Below are 23205 nucleotides of genomic sequence, written 5' to 3'. Positions count from 1 at the left end.
CCTTAATATATACAATATTTATATCCAATGATAGATGATTATCTAAGACCTTTGTTACGACGTACATATGTATATAACGCCATAATATGTCGGACCTACAATGGGTCATAATCTGGAAAAATATATTGTTTGTTGATGGAGTCTTTTTTTTTTGTTTATTGGTTCTTTTTTATTTTTTATTAAGGAAAACACTTACATTTTTGTTGGTTTTTTAATTTTATTTTATTAAATTCAATGTTTTATGTTGTTTAATTTTACAAAATTGTTTTTGTAGTAAGATTTTGTTCACTTTGATTTTTTTATTTCAATTTATGTTGTTTATTAAATTCAAAATTCAAATGTAATATTTAATACATAGATCTAGGTTTTGGTTTATTAGTTTTTGTTTTTCACTATTTTTTTTTATTCTGTTGTTCAACTGATGAAACTAGACTGATCTTTTTACAAAATATGTATGTCAATGTTAGTTAGCAAGTTAAAATAAGACAAAGTAAAAGCAAAAGTATATAAAAAAGGATCGTTAATATTTTATAGGGTGTTCCTTTTAGTAGTGATAATATGAATCATTCCGGCCTCCATGACTTGGTGATATTTACCACAGATTTTGAATGGGTCCTGTAAACAAATATCCCAAAGCAGACTTTTCGGCCACAACCTGACCTACATTGATTGAAATGGCACCATCACGACGTAGTGATGAATAGATGTCGCTTCCTATTTCGATTTCCACTTTGATGTTGGATTGAGGGTCAATATCTGCCAATGAGTTTGCTGGCAAATCATCAGTCGGGTCAATGTTAATGGGTCCAGAATATGGCTTTCTTGGAAGTTCGTCTGTTATGAGCGCAGTTACTTTACCACACCACTTGTTTTTGTCGTTGTGCGATTTCATTTCAAATACGGCAAACTCATGAGCAATCTTCAATATAGTTTTGATTTTGTATTTATTGACGAGTGACTTCGAAATTTTTGATACTGTGGAAGATTGGTTCACGATGGCTCTAGTGCTGATCCAGGTGTTGGTATGTTCGCCAGTAATCCGCACAGATGCTGTTGGAATAAAAACCACATTCCAGACATTTCGGTCTGCTCGTCGTGATGGTTGTGGGTCTGCCCGTCGTAATGGCTGTGTTATTTTTAATTGTGTTGCATCGTGTAACAATGTGTTGTGACTTCTCTTGCAGATATGGCACCCGTGATCACTATTGCACTCTTGAGTTTTGTGGGATCGTGCAAGACAATTCAAACAATATTTTTTTGCGACCATGAGTTCGTATCGCTCGGTTGGGGTGTAGCTTAAGAACTTGTTACAAGTGCGAATAGCATGGTCTTTTAGACAAATGCCGCATGAAAATTGCCAGTATTCCGGTCTTTGGTGTTGTTGGGATGCAATACCTGTAATTATAAATATTAGAATAATATTAGTGTATGTAAATAGCTAAGGGGTATATTTATTTTTTGAATAAAACAAAAATTGTTTTAATTGGTCTGGTCATGACCCTATTTTTTGTCTTGATGTCGAAAACTCTATAGTTTCCGTCAGTTCCAAGGTATGTTTTAAGTGAATTTTATGTTCGGTATCATCTTTTTGAGGTGAGTTTTGAATGACTTTACACCGGATTCCCAAAGCCCGCCCATGTGTGGGGCACCGGATTCCCAAAGCCCGCCCATGTGTGGGGCTCGTGGGGGAATAAACTTCCAGTCGATATTCTGATTGCTAAAATGATGGGAAGTTTTTGATGTCAAAGGTTCCTGCGTAGTCTACTCCGGATATTGCAAAGGGTCTTGATAGAGTTGTGCGTTCTGGTGGTAATAAAACCATGATTTGATTTTGTGTCTGTTTTTTTTGGATCTGATTGTTCTCGTATTGAGCTACAGGCTATGTCGAAACCTTCGTTGGTCAATGGGGCATTTGAAACTATTTGTCTAGCATATCCTTTAGTCTTTTGTATTAAATGAAAAAGTTTTTCAATTTTACTAAGTCTAGAATTGTTTATGTATAAATCTGCATAAAAAGTGTCCGTAACTTTTCTTTGCTTTCTTTGCTAAGATTTAATAGTACTTGAATGTTTTGAACGCAGAAAGACCTTTTTTGTATCGATCGCGAAACGTATTTTTAAGGATGGATTTTTCTTTGGAATCTTCTCTTGTATCCCTACACTCTGCATATACCCTTTTTACTTGTGACCATAGAGAATCCAGTTCGACCCGGAGCACTTCAAGGGAGTATATATTGTTCTCGGCCGAGCTTTTTGAATACTCTATCTCAAAATCCAAAAGGTCGTTTGTAAAATTTACAAATTTATCGAGTTCCATTGTTTATTTATTTGTTAAAATTTAAACCGACAAAAATAAGGGTTAAATGGGTCAAAAGAAGTCCCACCCAATTGTAAGAGCGAAAAGGACAAGGAGAATTAACAAGCAAAACAACAGGCATTTTGGTTTTGTTAGAATGTAGAGCAAATGTCAGAATCAATGCGAATTAAAATATTACTATGTATGTTATTTACAATAACAAATGTAAACATAAAGATAGTTTGACAGAAGACCTACATTAAACCACGGCGAATTAAGAAACAGCTAATTTTATGCACTCGCCTTCTAATGCATTTTTTATACTTACACATGTTTGTTGGTTCTTCTTCATTTGAGTCGCTGTATAGCAATTTTCGTCTCTTGTTGTTAATTGGGTCTCTTGTTGTATATTTGGGTGTCTTTTGTTCGTCCATTGCACTGATGTTTTATTTTGTTGTTGCCATCAAATATTTTGTGAACCGTTAGGAATTTTGTGTGTCGATAATATTTTGTGTTTTTTAACAGTTTGTAGTTGTTGTAAAAAACACTGCACTTTACTTTATGCACTTCACTTCGAATTGGCCAAATGTTTGTTGATGTAGACTTTTTTTGTTTATTGGTTTATTTTATTCTTTATTACTTTTTTGTTGGTTTTTTTAATTTTATTTTATTAAATTCAATATGTTTTATGTTGTTTAATTTTACAAAATTGTTTTCTTAGATTTTAGTTTTACAATTTTTGTTAAAGGCCCCACTATTTTGTTCAACTGATGAAACTAGATTGATCTTATTACAAAATATGTCAATGCTGGTTAGCAAGTAAAAATAAGAAAAAGAAGACAAAGAGTAAGTATATAAGAAAGGACCGTTCATTTTTTATAGGGTGTTTCATTAAGTAATGTTAATTTTAAACATATGTATATTGTTTAACTAATACTTTTTAAATTTATTTTTATTTTAAAGTATAATTTGGTGAAGGGTATATAAGATTCCGGCTCTCTTAGGCCGGGTAACTTATCAAAATTTTAAACATTGTTAAGGCATAATCAATGTTAATTTAAACATTGATTATGCCTTAACTATGTTTAAAATTCTGATAAGTTACCCGGCCTTAATGGTTTATTTAATGTTAATAACAATTTTTTAGATGTTAATAAAATATATATGCGCAATTCCATATCATCGTACGTGACATTTGTTGGATAGAGTGGAATAGAATTTGCAAAAATAAGAGTATCTGAAAAATAATTTGGTCTTTATGTTCCATTCAGAGGGTACAATATTTTAAAATAATAAAAAGTGCTTTCGAAATATTGTTGTCCAAAATATTGAGCAAAATAAGGGTATATCGTACGTGACATAAAATGAAACTCATTTTGAGGTACATGTAGAAATATGCGAAAATATTCGAATCGTGAGAGGCGTTATGTTTTCTTCTAATTTCTTACACTAAACGAAATATTTTTCATTTACAAAAAAAAAAACAATCTCTGGATGATTTTATAATAAATAAAATTTAATATCGTACGTGACAGATTTTTCTCTTGAAATAAAACAATATATATTCTGTAAATATATGTACACAAAAACTAAAAAAATTAATAGAAAATATACATACATTCGGTTTCAATAAACAATTTGACAATAGCAAAAAAAAAACAATCAGAGTCAAATTCATTTCATACTACAAGCTAATTGGGAGCCTAGTTTTCGCCGCAATTTTAGACTAAAACATACCTAAAACATTAAAAAATTAAATATAATCAGTTTAAACTATAATTTTGGTCTTTAAAATGTTGTAATATGTAAAGTAAACTTAGAAAGATTGAAATTTACATAACTTTTAATCCGTTTATATATTGCGTTTCAATCGGCTCAGTAGATTCGTAGTTATAATAACAAATTGTAGCAAAAAATATATTTTTTACATGAAAATAGGAATTTTTTTTTTTTTAAAAATCATGAAAAATCGAAAACGGCAGAAACGGAAACGAAAACGGCCAAACTACCGCATTCGATATCGAGTAAAATTGATCGTAATTTTCTTATTTGAGATTATGGCATTCGATATCGAGCAAGAAATTTAGTACATTTTATCATAATTTCGATATCGTAATCATTTTTCGATACGATAGCTCATTCGATCACGAATGCGGTGATCTTTATTGCTTTATCGCAAAACCACATGTAATAGAAACAAAATGAGATATCGATCATAAATATCGATGGATTATTTTCGAATTTATTCACAATTAAGTGAACTCGCTCATTTTCACAAAATTGTATGTATGTATGTACTTCGATTTAAATATTTTGGCGAATGAGCACAATTTCCTTACTGTTTTGAATTTAAGTTAAAAACTATTCATTCCAGGTAATTTTAAATATAGTCTGCAAGATTTACTAAAATTGGAAAACGTTAACCTTTAAATCGTGAAGGTCAAAGGTAAAATTTATTAATATTTGCAATTTCTAGTGGAATATAGCGAAATGTTATATATTTTTGGACCGATTTTAATGAAAATTGAGCAAATCGGATTTTTTTGTAAAAGATTTTCCAAAAAAGATTTAAAAAAAATGTTTTAAATTTATTTATTTTAATTTTTTTTTAAAAATATTGCAGGAAAGGAATATTCAAAGAACTTATTTTAAAAATATGGCAAATATAGAAATTTACAGTTTTTTTTATTTTCAATCAAAGTTGAGAAATATTGAAAAAATGCATAGTTGGTAAATATCGATTTAACCGGGGAAAATTCTCGCAGTCGTAATCGAAATAAATATCGAACGCTAATAAGCGAATAAGAATAAGAGAATCCCAAAAATAAAAAAAAAATCGTACGTTCGAATATGTATTGGATCGTGTTCGACTGCAGTAATTATCCCCCAGGACAAACACAAAACAAACAGTTGTACTTTTTTTGTTATTCTTTTCTTAATAAATATATCTATCTATCAATACAATGAAAAATAATGACGTTAAGTTACCTAGTTTTCGAGATATTGTATCTGAAGTATTATCTGAAAATTACCTAAAAATGGTCTGTTTATTTGAACACTGAGAATCAGTCAACTTTGAAGGGCTAAATCTTCTGAACCAAATTGAAAATAATTTTATATTTAATGTTTAATATTTGAAAATGACCATTTGTAAATATGTATCAGGTTATACTCTACTTTTATTACTTTTATTTCAAAAACCAGTCAAGCAACAAAAAGTCCAAACTTGTATTTGTTCTCTTGCTCTGCATGCCACAATGAAAAGTGGTTGTAAAACATCAAAAAACCAGACGATTCGATATAACTTTAAAATTAATTTAAAACACAATCATGTAAATATTATTGTAACTATAAAAAATAGTTGATTTCTTTATTGTTTATACTGAATAATTACTAGTACTACTACTATACAAGTTAATTAGGCCACTTATGTGATACAATTTTAAAATAAAATAAGCGACACAATTCTCAAAGTATATAAATGGAAAAAGGATAACCTATGAATGTATCCTTTAAACATTGGAATTATTTAAGAGATATCTAAAAAATTATAGTTAAAGATTTACACATGTTGCATTATATAATAAGGAAAGCACTCGCACACAATAATTAGTTACTCAATGTTATTTTGACCACAATTTGTTTTTTTTTATAAAATATAATCAAATGGTTTATTTGTTTTTGTATAAAAAAAATAATATTTATATATGTATAGTTTAAGTAAATTGTTCATATTATGTACTAAGTTCTAAAGCATGATTAGAATGATAAAATATGTTTATGTATAAGAGATGCAAGTTAATGAAAGGGTATCAAATGAAAAAATAAAAAAAATATATACTTTATATACAAATATTAAACATACAAAGAAAGAGGAGAAGTAGTAGGTAGTAAATAGCCGTGCAGCAGATTTAGCATTTAATAAAATCTTTATATTTTAAGTGTTACTTAAAATATGATTTTGTTACTACTAATGCTTAACCGGAAATCTCTTATCGACACAATCAAATTGAATTTAATGCTTATAAAAAATCTTATATTAAAAAAATTTAAAAAAGAACAAAAATTAAGCTTTATGTAGATATTACTCCAATGTTAGAAGTTTTTTTTAGACTAAAAATATGTAATATGGAGTGTAGTGTTTTTTGTTTGTTTGTTTTTGTTTCTATAGCATAGAATTAAATTAAAATAAAAAGTTGTGACAACAATTATTAATTATAGGCGACTTAAACAATATTAAAATTACAAAAAATCACTTAAAGATTTAATAGTAATCAAATATATTTATGTATAAAAGACATTTAAGAGTCCTTACAAAATTTGTTAAAAGTAAAATCATATTTGTATGACAGCGAAAACCCTTCATTAAGCGCAAGTTTTTTTTTTTTTTGTTTCATTATATTTTTTTTGAATTGTGTTACGATTACCGTAAATTGAAATTACGATATTTTAGTATTTTAAATACTTGTAAAGAAATTTCAGCTAAACTCTAAATATTTATCATTAAGATATTTTAATTATAAATGTGTACTCTTTTTTATTTTTTTTTTGTGAAATTAAAACATTAAAGTTTATATTAAACGTTTAAGTTTCTTTCTTCATTTTGTGTTTTAATATAGTTTAAAGTGTCTTACAGTAAATGACACTAGGACGCCAATGAGATGATCATGATGATGATTTTAATAATAGTTTTTTTAATTATAATAATGCTAAATGTAACTTATTTTCACATAATTGAAAATAATAGAAGGAGTATTTAAGTTGCAGACAATGTCTGACTGCTGTTGTTGATGTTTTGCCATATTTTTTATTTAAATACGTCCCACTCCACTTAATGTACATGATTTATTTTTACGTGTCGGCTGCACCGAAAGTGGAGCTAATACTTCTGACTGTGCTGAAGGTGAACTGCTGCGCATGCCAGAACTTTCCTCATCAACAACTTCCTGGAAGACAAAACAAACATAAACATTAATATTAATTAAAAAAATATGAAACTTGAAACTTTTATAATTAAACGTTTATCTTAAAATATTATTTGTACAGAGAGTTTTTGGTACTAATTCTTTAAAATTTATTTTAATAATTAATTGCAAATATTTTTTCAATGCAGTTCTTCTTTTAACATTTTGAATAATAATAAGGCCAGATTTTCAAATAGTTTTTTTTGTAAGTATTATGACAAAACATAAGACAATTCAAAATGAATCCTGAAAAACCTATAGCTCAAGTATTTTTTCTTTGCTGAGCGTCATACATTTGCCCAATTCACAATTGGTGTCGTAGCGTTGTATGTCGTATTTTTTTTTTTATTAATGTTTTGTTTTTGTTTCGAAAAATTTGTTCGAAAAATATTTACGATATACAATGCTACAACGCTACGAAAAAAATTATAATTTGTGGGAACTAATATTGTAAGATCTCTAAAAAAGACTAATTTCGATTGGTCTAAGGAAATGTTAAAAATATTATATAGGTGTGATTTAAAAGATATCTATGTGAACATGACAGTTGCCAATGTGTAAACTATGATTATTAGGTCGAAACAAAATAGCAGCCGACTGCATTGGTCTATAAAGGAAAATTCAAAAAAGTTATTCCTGCACGAATCGCCTTAAATATAATTCGATGTATTTGTCTTTGCCAGACAAAATAAGGGAGGTTACTCTATTCTGTAATTAGATTCAATTTGAAAAGCACTCAAATTGCAATGCAGTTAATCGTTCGTTTTCTTATTTCTTTATTTAAATAAATTGTTTCAGAATCAAAAATAAATGTATTGATCTTGTAATTCCAAGATTTGTTATTGAGACTTTAGGAGACTTTATTTTGCGTATTTCTGCCCATCGCTGTTCATTTCTATGACTTTTTGCTTTACTTATTTATTACTTTATACTACATATTTTATAAGCTAAAAGTCTAATGACAGTCTGCGCTATTTGAATTCTTGAATCCTTAAATCCTTCTCTCCTCGAACTTCTATCTACAGTGATGGCCACCAATTTAAGACAAATACTTGAAAGATCGGTAAAACATATATGCACAAAGATATGTGGAAATACGTTGACGTAACACAAAGGGAACAATGTACTTGGGTCCATAGATCCGTTGGGCTATTAGATCCCCAGATAGTGTATACATCACATCGAAAATTTTCCAAAAATACAGGGTGTTTTTAATGGAGATATCTGCCCTGTATGAGACCTGTACACAGCGATATAGAGGGTAATAATAGAGCGTTTAAAATGGCGTTTCTCTCTAGAGGGATAAACAGCTGAATTCACACAAACTCCACTTAATTGGCAAAGAAAGTTGGGAAATTTTGGCCCATTATGGATATGCAGAGGACACTATTTATGATAAATAAGCCACACAGCGGTCATTACTCGATACTGGCCTATAGGTGTACATGCACAAACATTTACTTACAACGACTTCTAGAAGAAGAATAGACTACTGAACATCTTCTCTGATTCTGTCTGGCATTTGGGGACTTGAGTCGTAGAATTCTTGGTCAACAAATTCTTATTGACAAAACCTGTCTATACAGAAGTGATTTAGTTAAGATGGCAAGCAAGAAACATGGTATGAATTGTGCGATGGACACAAGGTAAAACAACCTTACCCAAGTGACCTATGCTTCTTAATATAATCTTCAATTTCCATTGTATGTGTTTCAAATATCATAACCTCAAAATGGAAAATTACGTATTCAATGCAGATCTAAGTCAAGAAACAAGTAAGAGAGCTATATTCGGCTGTGCCGAATCTTATATACACTTCACCAAATTATACTTCAAAATACAAATTTTAAATATTTTTAGATAAACAAAATATTTTTTTAATTTTTTGTAAAAAATATTTTTTCGAATTATTTAAAATTTAAATTTTTTTTTTTTAAAAATTTAAAATTTAAATTTTTTTTTTAATTTTAAAAAGTTTTCTTTTGGTTGTAGTATGTTGTAGGTCCGACTTACTATGGTCTTATATACGTCGTTGCAAAGGTCTTTGAAATATCTATCATTAGATATCCATATTGTCTATATTAATGACTTAGTAATCCAGATATAGGTAAAAAATCGAGGTTGTCCTGGTTTTTTCCTCATATCTCATATCGATTTTGCTGATTTTAAATATGAAACTTCTCGAAAGCATGTCTGACAGAATTATTGAAGATTTGGATCCCGAATATATCTGGGGTCTTCAGAAAATTGATTTCAACAGACAGACGGGCAGACAGACTGACAGGGCTTAATCGACTCCTCTATCTATAAGGATCCAGAATATATATACTTTATAGGGTCGGAAAATTATATTGTGAAAATTACAAACGGAATGACAAACTTATATATACCCTCCTCACGAAGGTGAATGGTATAACAAAAGTATCAATGTGTCAGTTAAAAAGAAGCGAGAATCGTGCATGGAAGCATTCATTTATTCATTATATGAAGACATAATTGAAGAGATTACAAAAGCTAACGATGAATACTATTTTCTGATTCAGAGCGATTTTTGCGACGTTTAATAGATGACTGTTACTTTATTCCTAAACGTTATCAAACAGCACACATAAAATGCTGGAATTCCACATTATGTCTGATTTACATATCAAAAGTCTTATTAGTTTAGAACTTTTTTGTTTGAAACAAAAATTTGTTTAAACTATCATAATATATTAGGACATTATGACAATATGACCTAATAGTAGACCGTTTGAATTTCAAAAAGGTTTGTGCTAGTAAGTCCTATATTTTTATTCAATCCCAATACCCAGAATCCATTTAATTGTATTTCAACTGCTTGCAACAATGTGAGTTCTACTTCGAAATGTTTGTTGTTATTGTAACAGTATACTCGACATCCAGATTGGTACATGAATGCCGGGTATCTCTTAATGAGATGGCGAGACATTCTAACCTGGAGTTATTCTGGGTGCCTGGTCACTCTGGTGTACCTGGCAATGCTATTGCGGATGAACTAGCCAAAAGAGGCTCACGTCTACAAATTGACGAGATCGATCACTTGGTCGGTTTACCGCTATCTTGCTATAAGTCAACCATACAGCGTAAATTATTTGAGTCTGCTCAGCTCAGATGGTCTAATTTGACCTAATAGTAGACCGTTTGAATTTCAAAAAGGTTTGTACTAGTAAGTCCTATATTTTTATTCAATTCCGAATACCCGGAATCCATTTAATTGTATTCCAACTGCTTGCAACAATGTGAGTTCTGCTTCGAAATGTTTGTTGTTATTGTAACAGTATAATGCCGTTTTCTTTTCTGGCAAAAATGCTGCCTTTTACTTGCCCTTTGTTTTGCAAAATTCCATCATTACTAAAATGTAGCATATTCTGCAGTTAGTCATGATATCGAGAGAAATATTAATTTAATTATATACAATTCAGTTTAAAACTACTATTAGTCCGGTCGAAAGCCGTCTATCCAGGACACTTTTTAAGGAAAGTCCGAACTAAAGTCAAAACGTATTTGGTCAAAGTATTTTGGTTTTCCATTGCTCTACATTGTTTCAAAACAAAAAAATCACAATTTTTCAACATTAAATTACAAATTTCTAAACGTGTGCAACAAAAAATAATAAATATAAATTAAAACAAACATAATTAACTTACATGTATATTCGTACAACTGGCCAAACGCATTTGTGCTAATTGTGAGGCAGGTGTTAAAGAGTTGGTGCTACCGAATGGTGATGTCATCATGGTGGAAACAGCGCGTTTTAATTTCGAAGGGGTTTTGTTGAATGAAAATGCGCGCCCGACCTAGGTAGAGTAAATATTTTCTTCAATTAAATAAAAGTCAATGTTAACAAAAACAAACAAAAACAATAATAAAATAAAATTTAACATAAAAATTTAAATAAAAAATCTACTGTAAACAACACCTTATAATAAATATTTATACATATAATTAATAATGAAACAAAAACAACAAAAAAACCTACCTTTAACCGTGTACGTGCCGCTAATTTAAAGGCTTTTGATAGCGTACTCAAGTTCACATCACTAATATCCACTTCCAATTCTTGAGAAGTACGACATAGTAAAGCTTTATCCTTTTAATGGGTGAACAAGAAAAAATACAAGAAAAGAAATCAATCAATAAAATAAATAAGATTGTAAAAAAGATGAAATAAAAACAAAGACACTTACAGTATCAGTACGGCAGGCATTTTCAGCCATTTGTTTGCACAACGTTTTCAAGTAGACAACTTTGTCAATCTCCTCATCACTTATGGTAAATGAATGCAATTTATCTTTATCCTGGCGACAAAGTAAAGCAAACGCACGAGGACTGTCGGTTATATCAATAACAAAACGTATTGCATTTAAGGATATTAATTTAATGTGCTTAAATGATTTATTCGTACTGGGCGATTTGGCACTGTTAAAACCCCTGGAACGTTTCTTACACACCTCTATGGTGTCGGAGAATAAGTACAGCATTAAATTATCACCACGCCCGCTAAGATTATCCGTCAATTCGGTGACTTCACAGCGAGATATGAAACTACGATTGGAAGATACCAAATGGGCCTGCAAAAGAAAATTAATTAATAAATAATAAAATAATTAATTGTTTTCTTTACAAACTTACCGGACATCCTTCAATATCATTGAATATATCAAATATGGCCATACGTGATTCTGTTTTCCGTTTATCCTCATTTATATGCATCATCACCTCTTTGATGGCCTTTAAAGCCTCCTCCAATCTCGCATAGTCGGGATTACTTTTGTTCGTATGCTTTAATATGTCATTCAACAACAAACTGATACTGGGCAATCTTTGCACCGGCCGTATCATTAAATCCTGCAGACTTTGTCGTCCACATTCCGGCTTCGTTTGATTTATCTTAAGAAATGCATGGAATCGAGGATTTTGTGTATCACAGTGTAATAGTGTTTCTTTCATTTGTTCAAAGAAATTCACATAAGGTGGGTAGGCTTTTATTAAATCATCACGATGCTGCAGTATTATATCACCAATTGAACAATCCTCCGTCCATTTACCGTGTATGCTACGCAAACGTTCGAGCATACTTTGATGTACCTCGTGTATGGGTATAAAATTACCAAATATGGCTCGAATTTCCGATTTATTTAGTAGGGCTTCGTTGGTTTCCGCAATTTCTTCAAGGGGATTTTTGAAGAGCTAAAAGAATTTTTGAAGTTAGAAATAGTTGAAATAATCGTTCGCATAATTTTGAAAAGTTGTTTTGAAATTTATTAATGGTTTAAAGGATGGCATTATATTGATCAATTTTTATATACTTGTGTTTGTAACGGCCCGCTCCAACCTTAATTTAAATTCTGGCAGCTAATTTAAAAATAGTTTTATCAAATATAATTGAATTTTGTTTAACCCTTTCGTAATCATCAACTTTTAAATCAACAGTGTTACTTTTCAATTCATGGACTAAGGAAGTAAGGATGGAACTCGGCATCTCAGTCGAAGGCAGACGTATCCCTACGGTTCAGAACCCGAAGATGTTAGGGGTAGTCTTCGACAGCCTCCTTCACTTCTTCAATTAAATTCCTACTGGGGCATGGACAAGAAGACAATAACGGCGACATATAAAGCAATGGCTCACATTCTCCTTAATTACGCAGCCCCCATATGTGCCCCTTTTCTCAGTGACACACAATGGCAAGTATTGCAGACAACAAAAAGCAATGCACTTGGAATCGCAACTTCATGTGTCAAAATGACAATTGTGGATCACTTGCATGAGGAAACCAAGATGCTGTCTGTCAGGCAACATAATATGTTGCTGGCAAGACCAACCATCAAATTTGTATGGAAGATCCCCATCGACACATACGGGCAGACATTCGGCGTTATATTTGAGACATCCAGGATGTCATATCATCGGACCTCGACCGAATGTCAATAATAAACACACAGATGACATTGCACCAAATGACGGTCACAGAAGCCATTAAAGGCTACAGATGCAATAAGGTCTTAAATCAACATCGGACAGTGAGAGGCAAACTCTATCAACACTTGCACAGTTAAGAGCTGGTTGGAGTAGTATTCTCAACTGCTACCAGGAACGAATTGTTCCAGGTACTCTTAACCGATGCCCTTTCTTCACTAACTTCCCCTTCTTCACAAATTTTTAAAAAACAATGCAATTTCAATTATGTAATAATCTATAAATAAAACCTTAGAAGACAAATAATTCACTTACATTCACAATTGTATCCAATATACCGACATAATTCGATTCCGTACTATAGAAATCCATAAAATGATTAAAACGCATTGAGGACTTCTTTGTGGGTGTCTGTTCGCATACTGATGTCTCCGGCTCTGTCAACAATTTACCACCCTCCAATTTGTCCGGACTTGTGGTGCAATCAAAGAAACTACCCGATACGGATAGTAGGCCAGCATCTGAGACGGATGAACGACGTTTGCCCGAACCCAAGGGTGTACCTTCCAGCTGTATGCGTTGCGAGAAACGCTTACGTTTACGTTTATTAAAGCTGATGGGCAAGGAATCACGACGATCACAATTTGGCGTATTAGCAATACTATCAAGGTACTAGAAATGGCAAGGAAACATGAATTAAATTGTTATTTTTATACGTATATAACTTTTATCTACAACTTACATCCCCGAACAGATAATCCATTTCATCGGCATAGCCATTTTGTATGGTATACCAAAACCAATCAGATTTTAATATATGAGTACGATGATTTTTGGGTTCTGGTTTAGCTTGTGTGGCATGTTCATCGACCACCTAAATGACAAAAGGTTAAAATTACTATAAAAATTGTATAAAATAATTGTTTATTAATATAAATATTAAAAAATAAGTTTTATACAAACACACACACACACACAAATTTATATAATTTCAATGATCTTGTTTAAATTTTCTTAAATTAAAAAAAAAGACAGGTAGAATTTTGTAAAACAATTTTTAAATTTATAAAACAAAATTTCCATACAATATTAGTTTTATAAACCTGTGCTAAATTTAAAAACTATTTTGAATATGTTGCTAAGTTTTTAGAATTTTGCTCGTTTTATAATACAAGAAGTATTCAAATACATAAAATTGGCTAAATTTAACAAGAAATACTTGACATTTCTTGTGAACAACTTGTCGATAAAAAAAATTTAAATATTAGTCGCAATATATTTGAAATTTTTTAGGAATATATGATCTATTTTACTTAGAAACATAACTCAGGGGAAATTTTAGAACTTAGAACTAAAGGTGATTTCAAAATTCGCCTTAAACCATTAAAAATTAACACTTTTTCTTAATTTTCACTTAGAAATTTAATTTCAAAAGAAAATCATTTAGCTGACCTTGTCTTTTTTTGTGCTGTCTTTCTTTTTTAATGTGTTAATATATTTCTTTAAACAAGAATATTCATTCATAAATTTGTTTCTTGTTGCTATTTTCAAATATCTAATATATTAATGTGTGTTTGTGTGTGTTTATCATAAAAATTCAAATTGTTTAAATTTTTTTTTAATTTTTATGTAAAAAAAGAGAAACGTATATTTTTTTCTGCTTAAACAATTTGTTAAATCTTTAATACGTTTTTGTTTTTTGCTCATAATACTTTAAGAAAAAACAAAGAAAACAATAACAAATTTGCAGAAGAAAAAAAACTTTGGCTGAATATAACCTCTGTAGTTGTTTAAAATATAAAAATATACATAAAAAATAATAATAATTAAAAACTAAATTGCTCTACAAACAAATAAAAATGTACATAAACATAAAAATTTAATAAATAATGACATGCACTTGAAAATTAAATAAACAATGATCAGCAGCCACTAACTTATGAAATATAAAATTAAAATCAATTAGTGAGTAATCATTCGGCAGAGCCGAATTTATAACATCCTCCACCAGTTTTCAGAAAATGCATATATTAAGGGATTAAGAGATTTGGTTTTGATTTTTAGCATGAGAAAGTTAAAATTAATTGAAAATCGGTTTCAAAATTCATAAAACTATAACGAAATCCTTTTTTGCTTAGATTAAATAAAAACAAAGTTATTAGCAAAAATGTTGCCTTTTGCCCTTGAAGTGCATTTTGTTTCTTCTCTTGTGAAAATGTTCACACTATGTTATACTTTTTGCCCTCAATTTGATTAAGTGAGAATGTTCCCATCTTAAATTCTACTGAACTCGAAATTCGTTTAACATTGATCAGTTATTGGATTTAATAGTTTTACTTTTTCTTGTCTGTCAATAATGTTGCCTTTTACTTGCCTTTTATTTTTTTCTACAAGAAGGTATCGCAATCAACGAGTCTAAAAATGTCACCCTAACAAGGCAGCAAATTTACAATAATTTTCCTGTTTTTGACTAAAGCTGCTGATGAATAAACCAACAGCTTTAAAAAAATCATATTTAATATGAAACAGCGAATTGAAAAAAACGTATAAAAAATGTGATTAGAATCAATCCGAGCATGAGGAATTCCCCTAAACGATAAAACGGATTGCTTTCTGAATTTAAGCAGATCAATATAGAAAAGGCCGATAGGAGTCCTCACTAGTCTCATTGAATTGAGAAGACTTCATGCACCTTGCTCGCATTAAGCTTTCGGACATAGTAGGATGAAACTTTCATACCTGATTGATATTCCTGTCATCATCTTAATCATGTAACAAGAAGGAATGAAATATTTGTGAAACAAGACCATTGGATCAGTAATGATTCCATGTCTGCGAAAAATCAAAAGCCTTACTCTTCGTGATGAAAATACCCCCTTTTAAAAATGGTTTTAAGACCCATATTTTAAATTGTAATGAAACATAGTTTAAAGACAGCCAGTTACACCAACTTACTTGGGTCAAGATCACGTTGCGTTCTCTTAAAAGCTCCTGACATGTCCGTGTGTGATACGGTGCAGTACCAACCTGACGCACGAATGAACGAATCCATCCTTCGACCACAATCGATAGATCCTTTAAGTCGTGGACTAGTAGTCCTAGTCCCTCTCCGTATTCACAATGACAACTTCTACACAAGTCATTGGGAGCAATATTCATTCCCTACAATCTAGATGTCGTGTAGACACTCGAGAGATAAAAATTCTGGTTTACTGTCGGTATAGATCCGTACACACCGAATACCCTGTAATACCTCAACCAGAGTACCACCCTTTGTATTGCCGAAATTTCTGTCTGAATAATGCTGCTTTGATGAGCAGTATGAAACATACCCACTGCCGAAATCGATATAAAAACCTGAACCCACCCTAGTTGAGGACTTTGAACCATCAACATCCATTTGGAGATGACCCAATTGTGGTCAACACAACGAGCACTTTAAAGGAATTAATTGCAATTTGATATTAATTGCCGAAAGCCTTACTCTTCTTTAAGCAAATATTTCATTTTATAAATGGTTATACGAAAACTGAATATGGTAGGTTATTTCTTAACTCGATTTGGAAATAAGATTATTTCAATATGTTTGTTTCCTAAACACATTATAATTCAAATCGATTTACAAAGTAAGTTCGTTGTTTCTTCGGTATTGTTGCAAAAAAATTATTGAATTCCCAGGACGCTATTAAACTATATGATTCTATTTAGATTTCTTTTCTGAATACAAATCATATACAATTTAGCTTGTTTGATATTAAATCTTAAATATTAGTTTGTACGGCTGCTACAAACTCAATTTGTTAAATTATAACAGACTAGAGTTGGGTTGTTCATGAACGAACAAGTTCAATTGAACAATACAGTCAAATGAACAATAAGAAGTTGTTCAAACATCTGGTTCTTTATTGTTCTTTTTATTCACTTTATTCTTTTTGGTCGTCTGACATTACTGTAGATGTTTGAAGCTTATATTTTGAAAACGCGTTTCAATGGGATTTATGTTGTTTGAATTTTATATAATTCCTTCTTCTTTTGTTTATTATTAAAATCATATTATAATATGCCAAATTATTTTTTAAAAAGTGACCTGTTCGTTTTGTTCACTGCATAAACATTAAGCGAGCAATTGTTCATTCACTTAGTTCAGTCAAACATCACAGTATAGTGAACAACTGAACATAGAGTATAGAGTGAACTGAACAAAAAGAAAACGAACTTGTTCATTTATTTGTTCTGAACAAAAATGACCAATCAGTAAAAAGAACGATTATGCCCAACTCTATAACAGACAGACAAGAAGAAATGAACCAATATAGCTTAAATTTATTTTACATATAAATCAATTTTCAATTCCTTTGATTTATAAAGCCAAAATCCCGTAAAATTTCTTCTGCAAATGGTGGAGGATATACAAATATAACTAAATAATTCAACAGCACATTAAATTATATATTCTTTGCTATATACAAATTCAGCCATTAATAAAATTATATTTACAACTAATAGTTTCTCTTGTTTTTACATAAAAATTATTGAAAAAAATAAACAATTTTAGCAATAAATTTATAAAGACAAAAAAAATAGAACAAAATCAAGAAAACATTTAGAATTTGCAAAATATTTAATAACAATTGTGCAAACAAAAATAAGCATATTTATTTGATTTCTTTTTTTATAAATAAAACAATTAAAACACATTAACGCAAATTGTAATTTGCGTGGCATTTTTAACATCAAAAAAACATTTCAAAACTAAAAAAATTTAAAGTTAATAAAAATATTGAAAAAAAAAATTAAGGAAAAAAAGTTAAGGTTACAAAAATGTTTTATAGTTAGGGATTTAACTGAATTTGCTACTGTTTGTTTTAATTAATTTAAACAAGGTTTTGAAACAAAATAATTTATTGTGCTGTTGTGTTGTTTCCATATAAAAATTTATTGTAAAAACGAAATAAAACAAAACACCAAATCACCATAATGTTAAACATTAACTTAATTAGAAAGAGAAGGAAAGAAGTGCAAATACTAGAGAAATTAAAATATGTATACAAACTGCAAAAAAAAACACAAACATTTATATAGTAAAAAAGTTAAATATTTTTCTTTATAACATTCTAAGCATTTAATTTGCTTTTGTAGTAGTAACCATTGTATGTATAATTTATGGAAATGATAGTTTTTTTTTATTTGTTTAAATGACAATGTTAAAAATGCGCTGCAAATTACAATAAACAAAAGATATAAAAACACAATTGTTAATTAATTATGGATGGAACGGTACCATATCGTAAAAGTTTCACTGTTAAGAAAACAAATATTCGTTGGATTGAGTAATTAAAAGCGAAACTTAAATATCATCTTAGTTTTCGTAAAGACCCAAAGAATATCTGAACAATAATGTAAAAATAAATAAAAATGTTAAAGTTTAACATTAGACTGCTACATGTATTTTTCTGTGATAAGTTTTAGCTAGGGGCCGTAATTATCTCTAGTATTATTCTATTTACAGTTTAAAATATCTTCTGGCAAAATGTATCAAGTTACATTAGCTCTGCAGAGTGTTTATAACAGAAAATTTAAAATATAATTTGTTGTTGTTAAATTTTAAAAAAATCTATATTTTTAAATGTTTAACATTTTTAGTTTTTAATTTGAAAAAGTTAAACATTTCATTAAATTTAATTTTTTTAAAAAAATTTTTAAACATTGATGAATTTTTTTTTTTTTGATCTGAAATATTTCATTAATTTTGTTTTTAATTTTTTAAATTTCAAAACTTTGACTTTTTAAATTAAAATTTTTAATATTTCGTTATTTGAAGATTTTGAAATTGAAGAATTAATTTTTTTTAATTCGTAATTTTTAGTTTTTTGAAAGTTTTTAAAATTTTGATTTTTTTTGGAAATTATTAATATTTAATTTAAAGATTTCGAGTTTTTTTATATATTAAAATGTTGATATTTTAAATTATTTTGTTTTATCTGAAATATTAAAATATTCCTTTTATTTAAAAATGTTTATTTCATTTCATTTGAAAATTTTTAATTTTTTATTAATTTGAAGATTTAAAATTTTCAAATTTTGTAGAAATTTGAAGATTTTGAATTTTTTATATCTAATTTTTTTTTTCATCAGAGGATTCAGAGGGAATAATTTGATATATGGACTAAATAAGTTTTGATTTTGCTCTGTCAAACATTATCAATGATAAAATTATTGATACTACTGAACTTTGCCTAAAAGTACCACATTTATCGAGAATTTTGAAATGAAATTTTATAAAATTTGATTTAATTTAAAGATTTTAATTTTTTTTAACTTAAATTTTAATGGTATTTATTTTTTAATTTAAAATTTGTTCATTTAATCGGTGACTAAGTTTTAATTCATAGGATTCAGAAGCAATAATTTGATAAATAGACCAAAATGTTTCAATAATACTAATTTTTCAAACAATATCATGAACATTTTACCAAAATCAAAATTATCGATGAGCAGGGAAACCAAAATATGCAAATGCATGTTTTTTCAGGTGAGTCTAATGAACACATGGATAAGATATTTACACGTTTCAGAACTATTTACGAATTTTGGCATTGATTTGTTAGTGCATATTTTTGCATATTTTACCCTTAAATACATATTTTTGCATATATTTGTTTTAGGAGCATATTTATGTCATATTTTGCGTTTTTAGAGCATATTTTACTGTTTAATAGCATATTTTGAGTTTATCAAAAACAAATTTTGTCTTACTTATTTTTCGCTGTTGTGTTACAGGTTTTTACTTCCTTTGTTTAAAATTCAAAATCGAAAACAGAATTTTTTTTTTTAAAATTTAAAATAACAGTTCGAAACATTTTTTTATCCAAAAAATTAAAAAACTGAAAAAAAAAAATGTTCACCTAAAAATAATTAAATTTTTTATTTTGAAGTATAATTAGGTGAAGGGTATATAAGATTCGGCACAGCCGAATATAGCTCTCTTACTTGTTTTAATATAAAATAAGCACTATTTTAATAATAGCTCCATCTAAATATCAAATTTTAGTTCTAATGTGTTAAAGAAATATTGCCTTTTAAATTTGCTCCTGTAACATTAGTTGATGTCGAAAGAACATTTTCTATGTTTAAAAATGTTTTCAGATCCAATAGACAACGATTTTTATTTGAAAATTTAAGTAAATTTTTTTTGGTTAAAAATTATGTAAAAGTTTGTTTTTTTAAGAGCATATTTTTTAAATTTTAAGAGCATATTTTAAAGTTTTTACTGCATATTTAAAGCGCCTAAAACGCTTTTTTTAGAGCATATTTCCGGTTTCCCTGTCGATGAGTCAAAGATAAAATTATTGATAATATGGAATTTTACATGAAAATACCAAAATATTTTGTATTTTTGACAATTTTAAAATAAAATTTTATTAAAACTTTTGAATTTTGAAATATTGCATTTTCTAAATTTGTATTAGTATTTTTTAATTTGAAAATTTTATTTTTTAAATTAAAAATTTTGAATTTTTTAAATAAATTTTTTAAAATTGAATTTTAATTTTAAATTTTTAAAATTTTAATTTGTTGTTTTTATTAATTTTTTTTTCAAATTCAGAGGATTCCGATTCAATAATTCGATAAATATGTTTTAATTTTGCTCAGTTTAAATATGATATTTTCAAAATATTAGAGTATGTTCATGAGTATTATTTATTAATATATGCTGCAAATTTTAATAAATTCAAACATTAATCAATGAGCCAAAGTTCAAATTTTTAATAGTATGGAATTTAACATGATTTTGAAATGAAGATTTAATTTTCACTTAAAATACCAACAATTCAGATAAATTTAATTCCAATTTAGCGGTGGATCCGTATTTAATAAAGGGGATTTTGGGAATTTAGTTTTCGAATATTAAAAGTGAGTTAAAGGGTTATATCTGAAATATTTTAGATTATTCTATTTAGTTGCAAATTTTGCTATAGCACCTTAAAAGTAACTTTTTTTATTTTTTGATGTACTTTTCATACAAATTTTGAACCTATGAAAAGTTTAAAAAGAAATATTTAAATTGTAAGAGATTTTACGTAAAACTAAGATGATTCTGCTAAAAAATCGAATATTGTTAAAAAAATATGATTTTTGAAAACTTTAAATAACAGTGAAAATTGTTTTATTCAAATAAATATGTATGTATATTTTGCAAAAACAAATGTTTTATTTCTTAAATTTGTTCGATTTTTTTTTTTGTTGATATTTCATACAAAAAAATTATAAAGAAATTTGATTTTAAGTACCGTTTGAGTCTGAGCACCACAAGGGGCATTAATAGCTGTAGCAACAAGTTGATTATTGCTGTCAGCTGGACAAATCATGTCCACATTTAGCATATTATGAATGACATTTGATTGATGATGATTTGTGATTTGTATTGATTGGTTACTTGAGGGTAAAGCAGCAGTGTTAGTAGTAGAAGTAGTAGTAGAAACAGATTTAATAGCTACATCAACAACAGTTTTGCTAACATTTGTTAGATTTGCAGAACATGTGTTAGAAATCGAGGAGGAGGTGGAGGAAATACTTGGCATATTGGGTATATCATGTAGGGTTAAATTAAGGGATTTATTAAACAATTTGGAAGTTGAAGTAGACGAAGATTTTGAAACTGAAGAGCTGGATCTTAATAGAGTACGTGGTGCTGAGGAACAACTAGCACCATATTTTGAGGGTGCTTTAGGTGTCTTAAAATCGTCTTTGTCATTTTGACAGTCGACAATATCTTTTTCTGGTGATTTGTGTTGCACATTTAGAACATACTTCTCCTTGCGGCTACTGCTGCGTGTTATGCGATTTCTTAAACTGCGGAATTTCTCTTTGACAGGTTTGCGTATGGACTCATTAAATGTGGTTTCCACCGAGGCAATGGAACATATGGAATCATCAGCATTTTCATTATTATCTTCAGTATTGTCATTATCATTAGGGGCTGAATCGAGAGCTACTGAACTCCGTCTTGGTCTTAACATTTTGGCAATGGGTGTGCGCACCGCCACAAAACTCATGGAACGTTTAATGGAACGTGTTATGGAACCAGTGCGCAATAGTTTGGGTTTTTTGGTGCTGGTGGGCAAAGCAAAAGATTCCATCGACATTAGGGACACACTATCGAAACTCTCTCGTTTTCGTTTTAAATCCGATTGAGCATCTTCCAAGTCGATTTCGTTATCTAAATCATCGGTATCCATTTCCAAAGGAGAACAATCGTCAACTTTAGTTAAATCTATGTTCTCTGGTTTAAGCTCATTGGAAGAGGAGGAAACTTGGCCACAATATATGGGTGATATATTGGCATTTTGTTGAAAATCGTTAGTAGATTCATTTGTTAAAATTTTACCATCCGTTTTAGGGACTTCTTTAAGTAGTTGTATAAATTGTTTACTCGAGGACTTGGATGATTTGGGAGTGCTGGCATGGGAATTAATAACATGAGGTTTTAATAAACATAAACTCTCTAAGGCCTCGTCGTTATAGGGTAAAATTAAATCATTTACCAAATCGTCTTCATTAGCATCTTGATTCAAATTATTTTCATAGTCAACTACCAGTCTTTCATCAAAATGATCTTCATCATCATCGTCATCATCCTCCTCAGCGTCGTTCTGATTGTCTTTAGTTTGTTCATTTTGCTTTTCAATTTCTTTATTTTGCTCTATTTCATCTCCATCAACTTCCATTGCATTAATATCAGATATTAAGGGATTATTGTTAATTGTTTTTTGAGGAGTTTGATTAGTATTTGTAAGAATTTTCGAATTATTATTAATATTGTTAGTATTAGTGTTATTAGATAGAGTTTCTGAAAAGTAACCACCCGTATTAGGCATGACCTGCAAAAATTTAGAATTATTTTGTTTCAATATTAAAATAAACATTTATATAAATTAAAAAAAAAAACAACATAAAATTCTCATTAAAATTAGTTAGTGTGCAAAAAGAAAAAAACAAGAAAAATAT

General features: G+C 29.1%; 1 protein-coding gene across 2 annotated transcripts in view; it reads right to left on the bottom strand.

Annotated features, from left to right (window-relative positions):
* Nucleotides 1-5628: 5628 nt before the first annotated feature.
* Nucleotides 5629-23205, bottom strand: part of pbl (epithelial cell transforming 2 pebble) — a 66167-nt gene continuing 48590 nt past the window's right edge. The window contains exons 6-13 of one of the 2 annotated variants that reach the window (XM_065504681.1): nt 21489-23078; nt 13940-14071; nt 13513-13869; nt 11913-12470; nt 11468-11851; nt 11260-11370; nt 10928-11077; nt 5629-7241 (exon numbers count right to left, since the gene is read on the bottom strand). In XM_065504681.1, coding sequence (XP_065360753.1) covers nt 7107-7241; nt 10928-11077; nt 11260-11370; nt 11468-11851; nt 11913-12470; nt 13513-13869; nt 13940-14071; nt 21489-23078 — 3417 coding nt within the window. In that variant the 3' untranslated portion in view covers nt 5629-7106. The remainder of the gene's footprint in view (nt 7242-10927; nt 11078-11259; nt 11371-11467; nt 11852-11912; nt 12471-13512; nt 13870-13939; nt 14072-21488; nt 23079-23205) is intronic. The other variant, XM_065504680.1, reaches the window with a different exon arrangement.

Source organism: Calliphora vicina, chromosome 3 (genome assembly GCF_958450345.1).
Source record: "Calliphora vicina chromosome 3, idCalVici1.1, whole genome shotgun sequence".
NCBI classification, from domain to species: domain Eukaryota; kingdom Metazoa; phylum Arthropoda; class Insecta; order Diptera; family Calliphoridae; genus Calliphora; species Calliphora vicina.
This window is presented reverse-complemented; position numbering and strand designations above follow the sequence as displayed.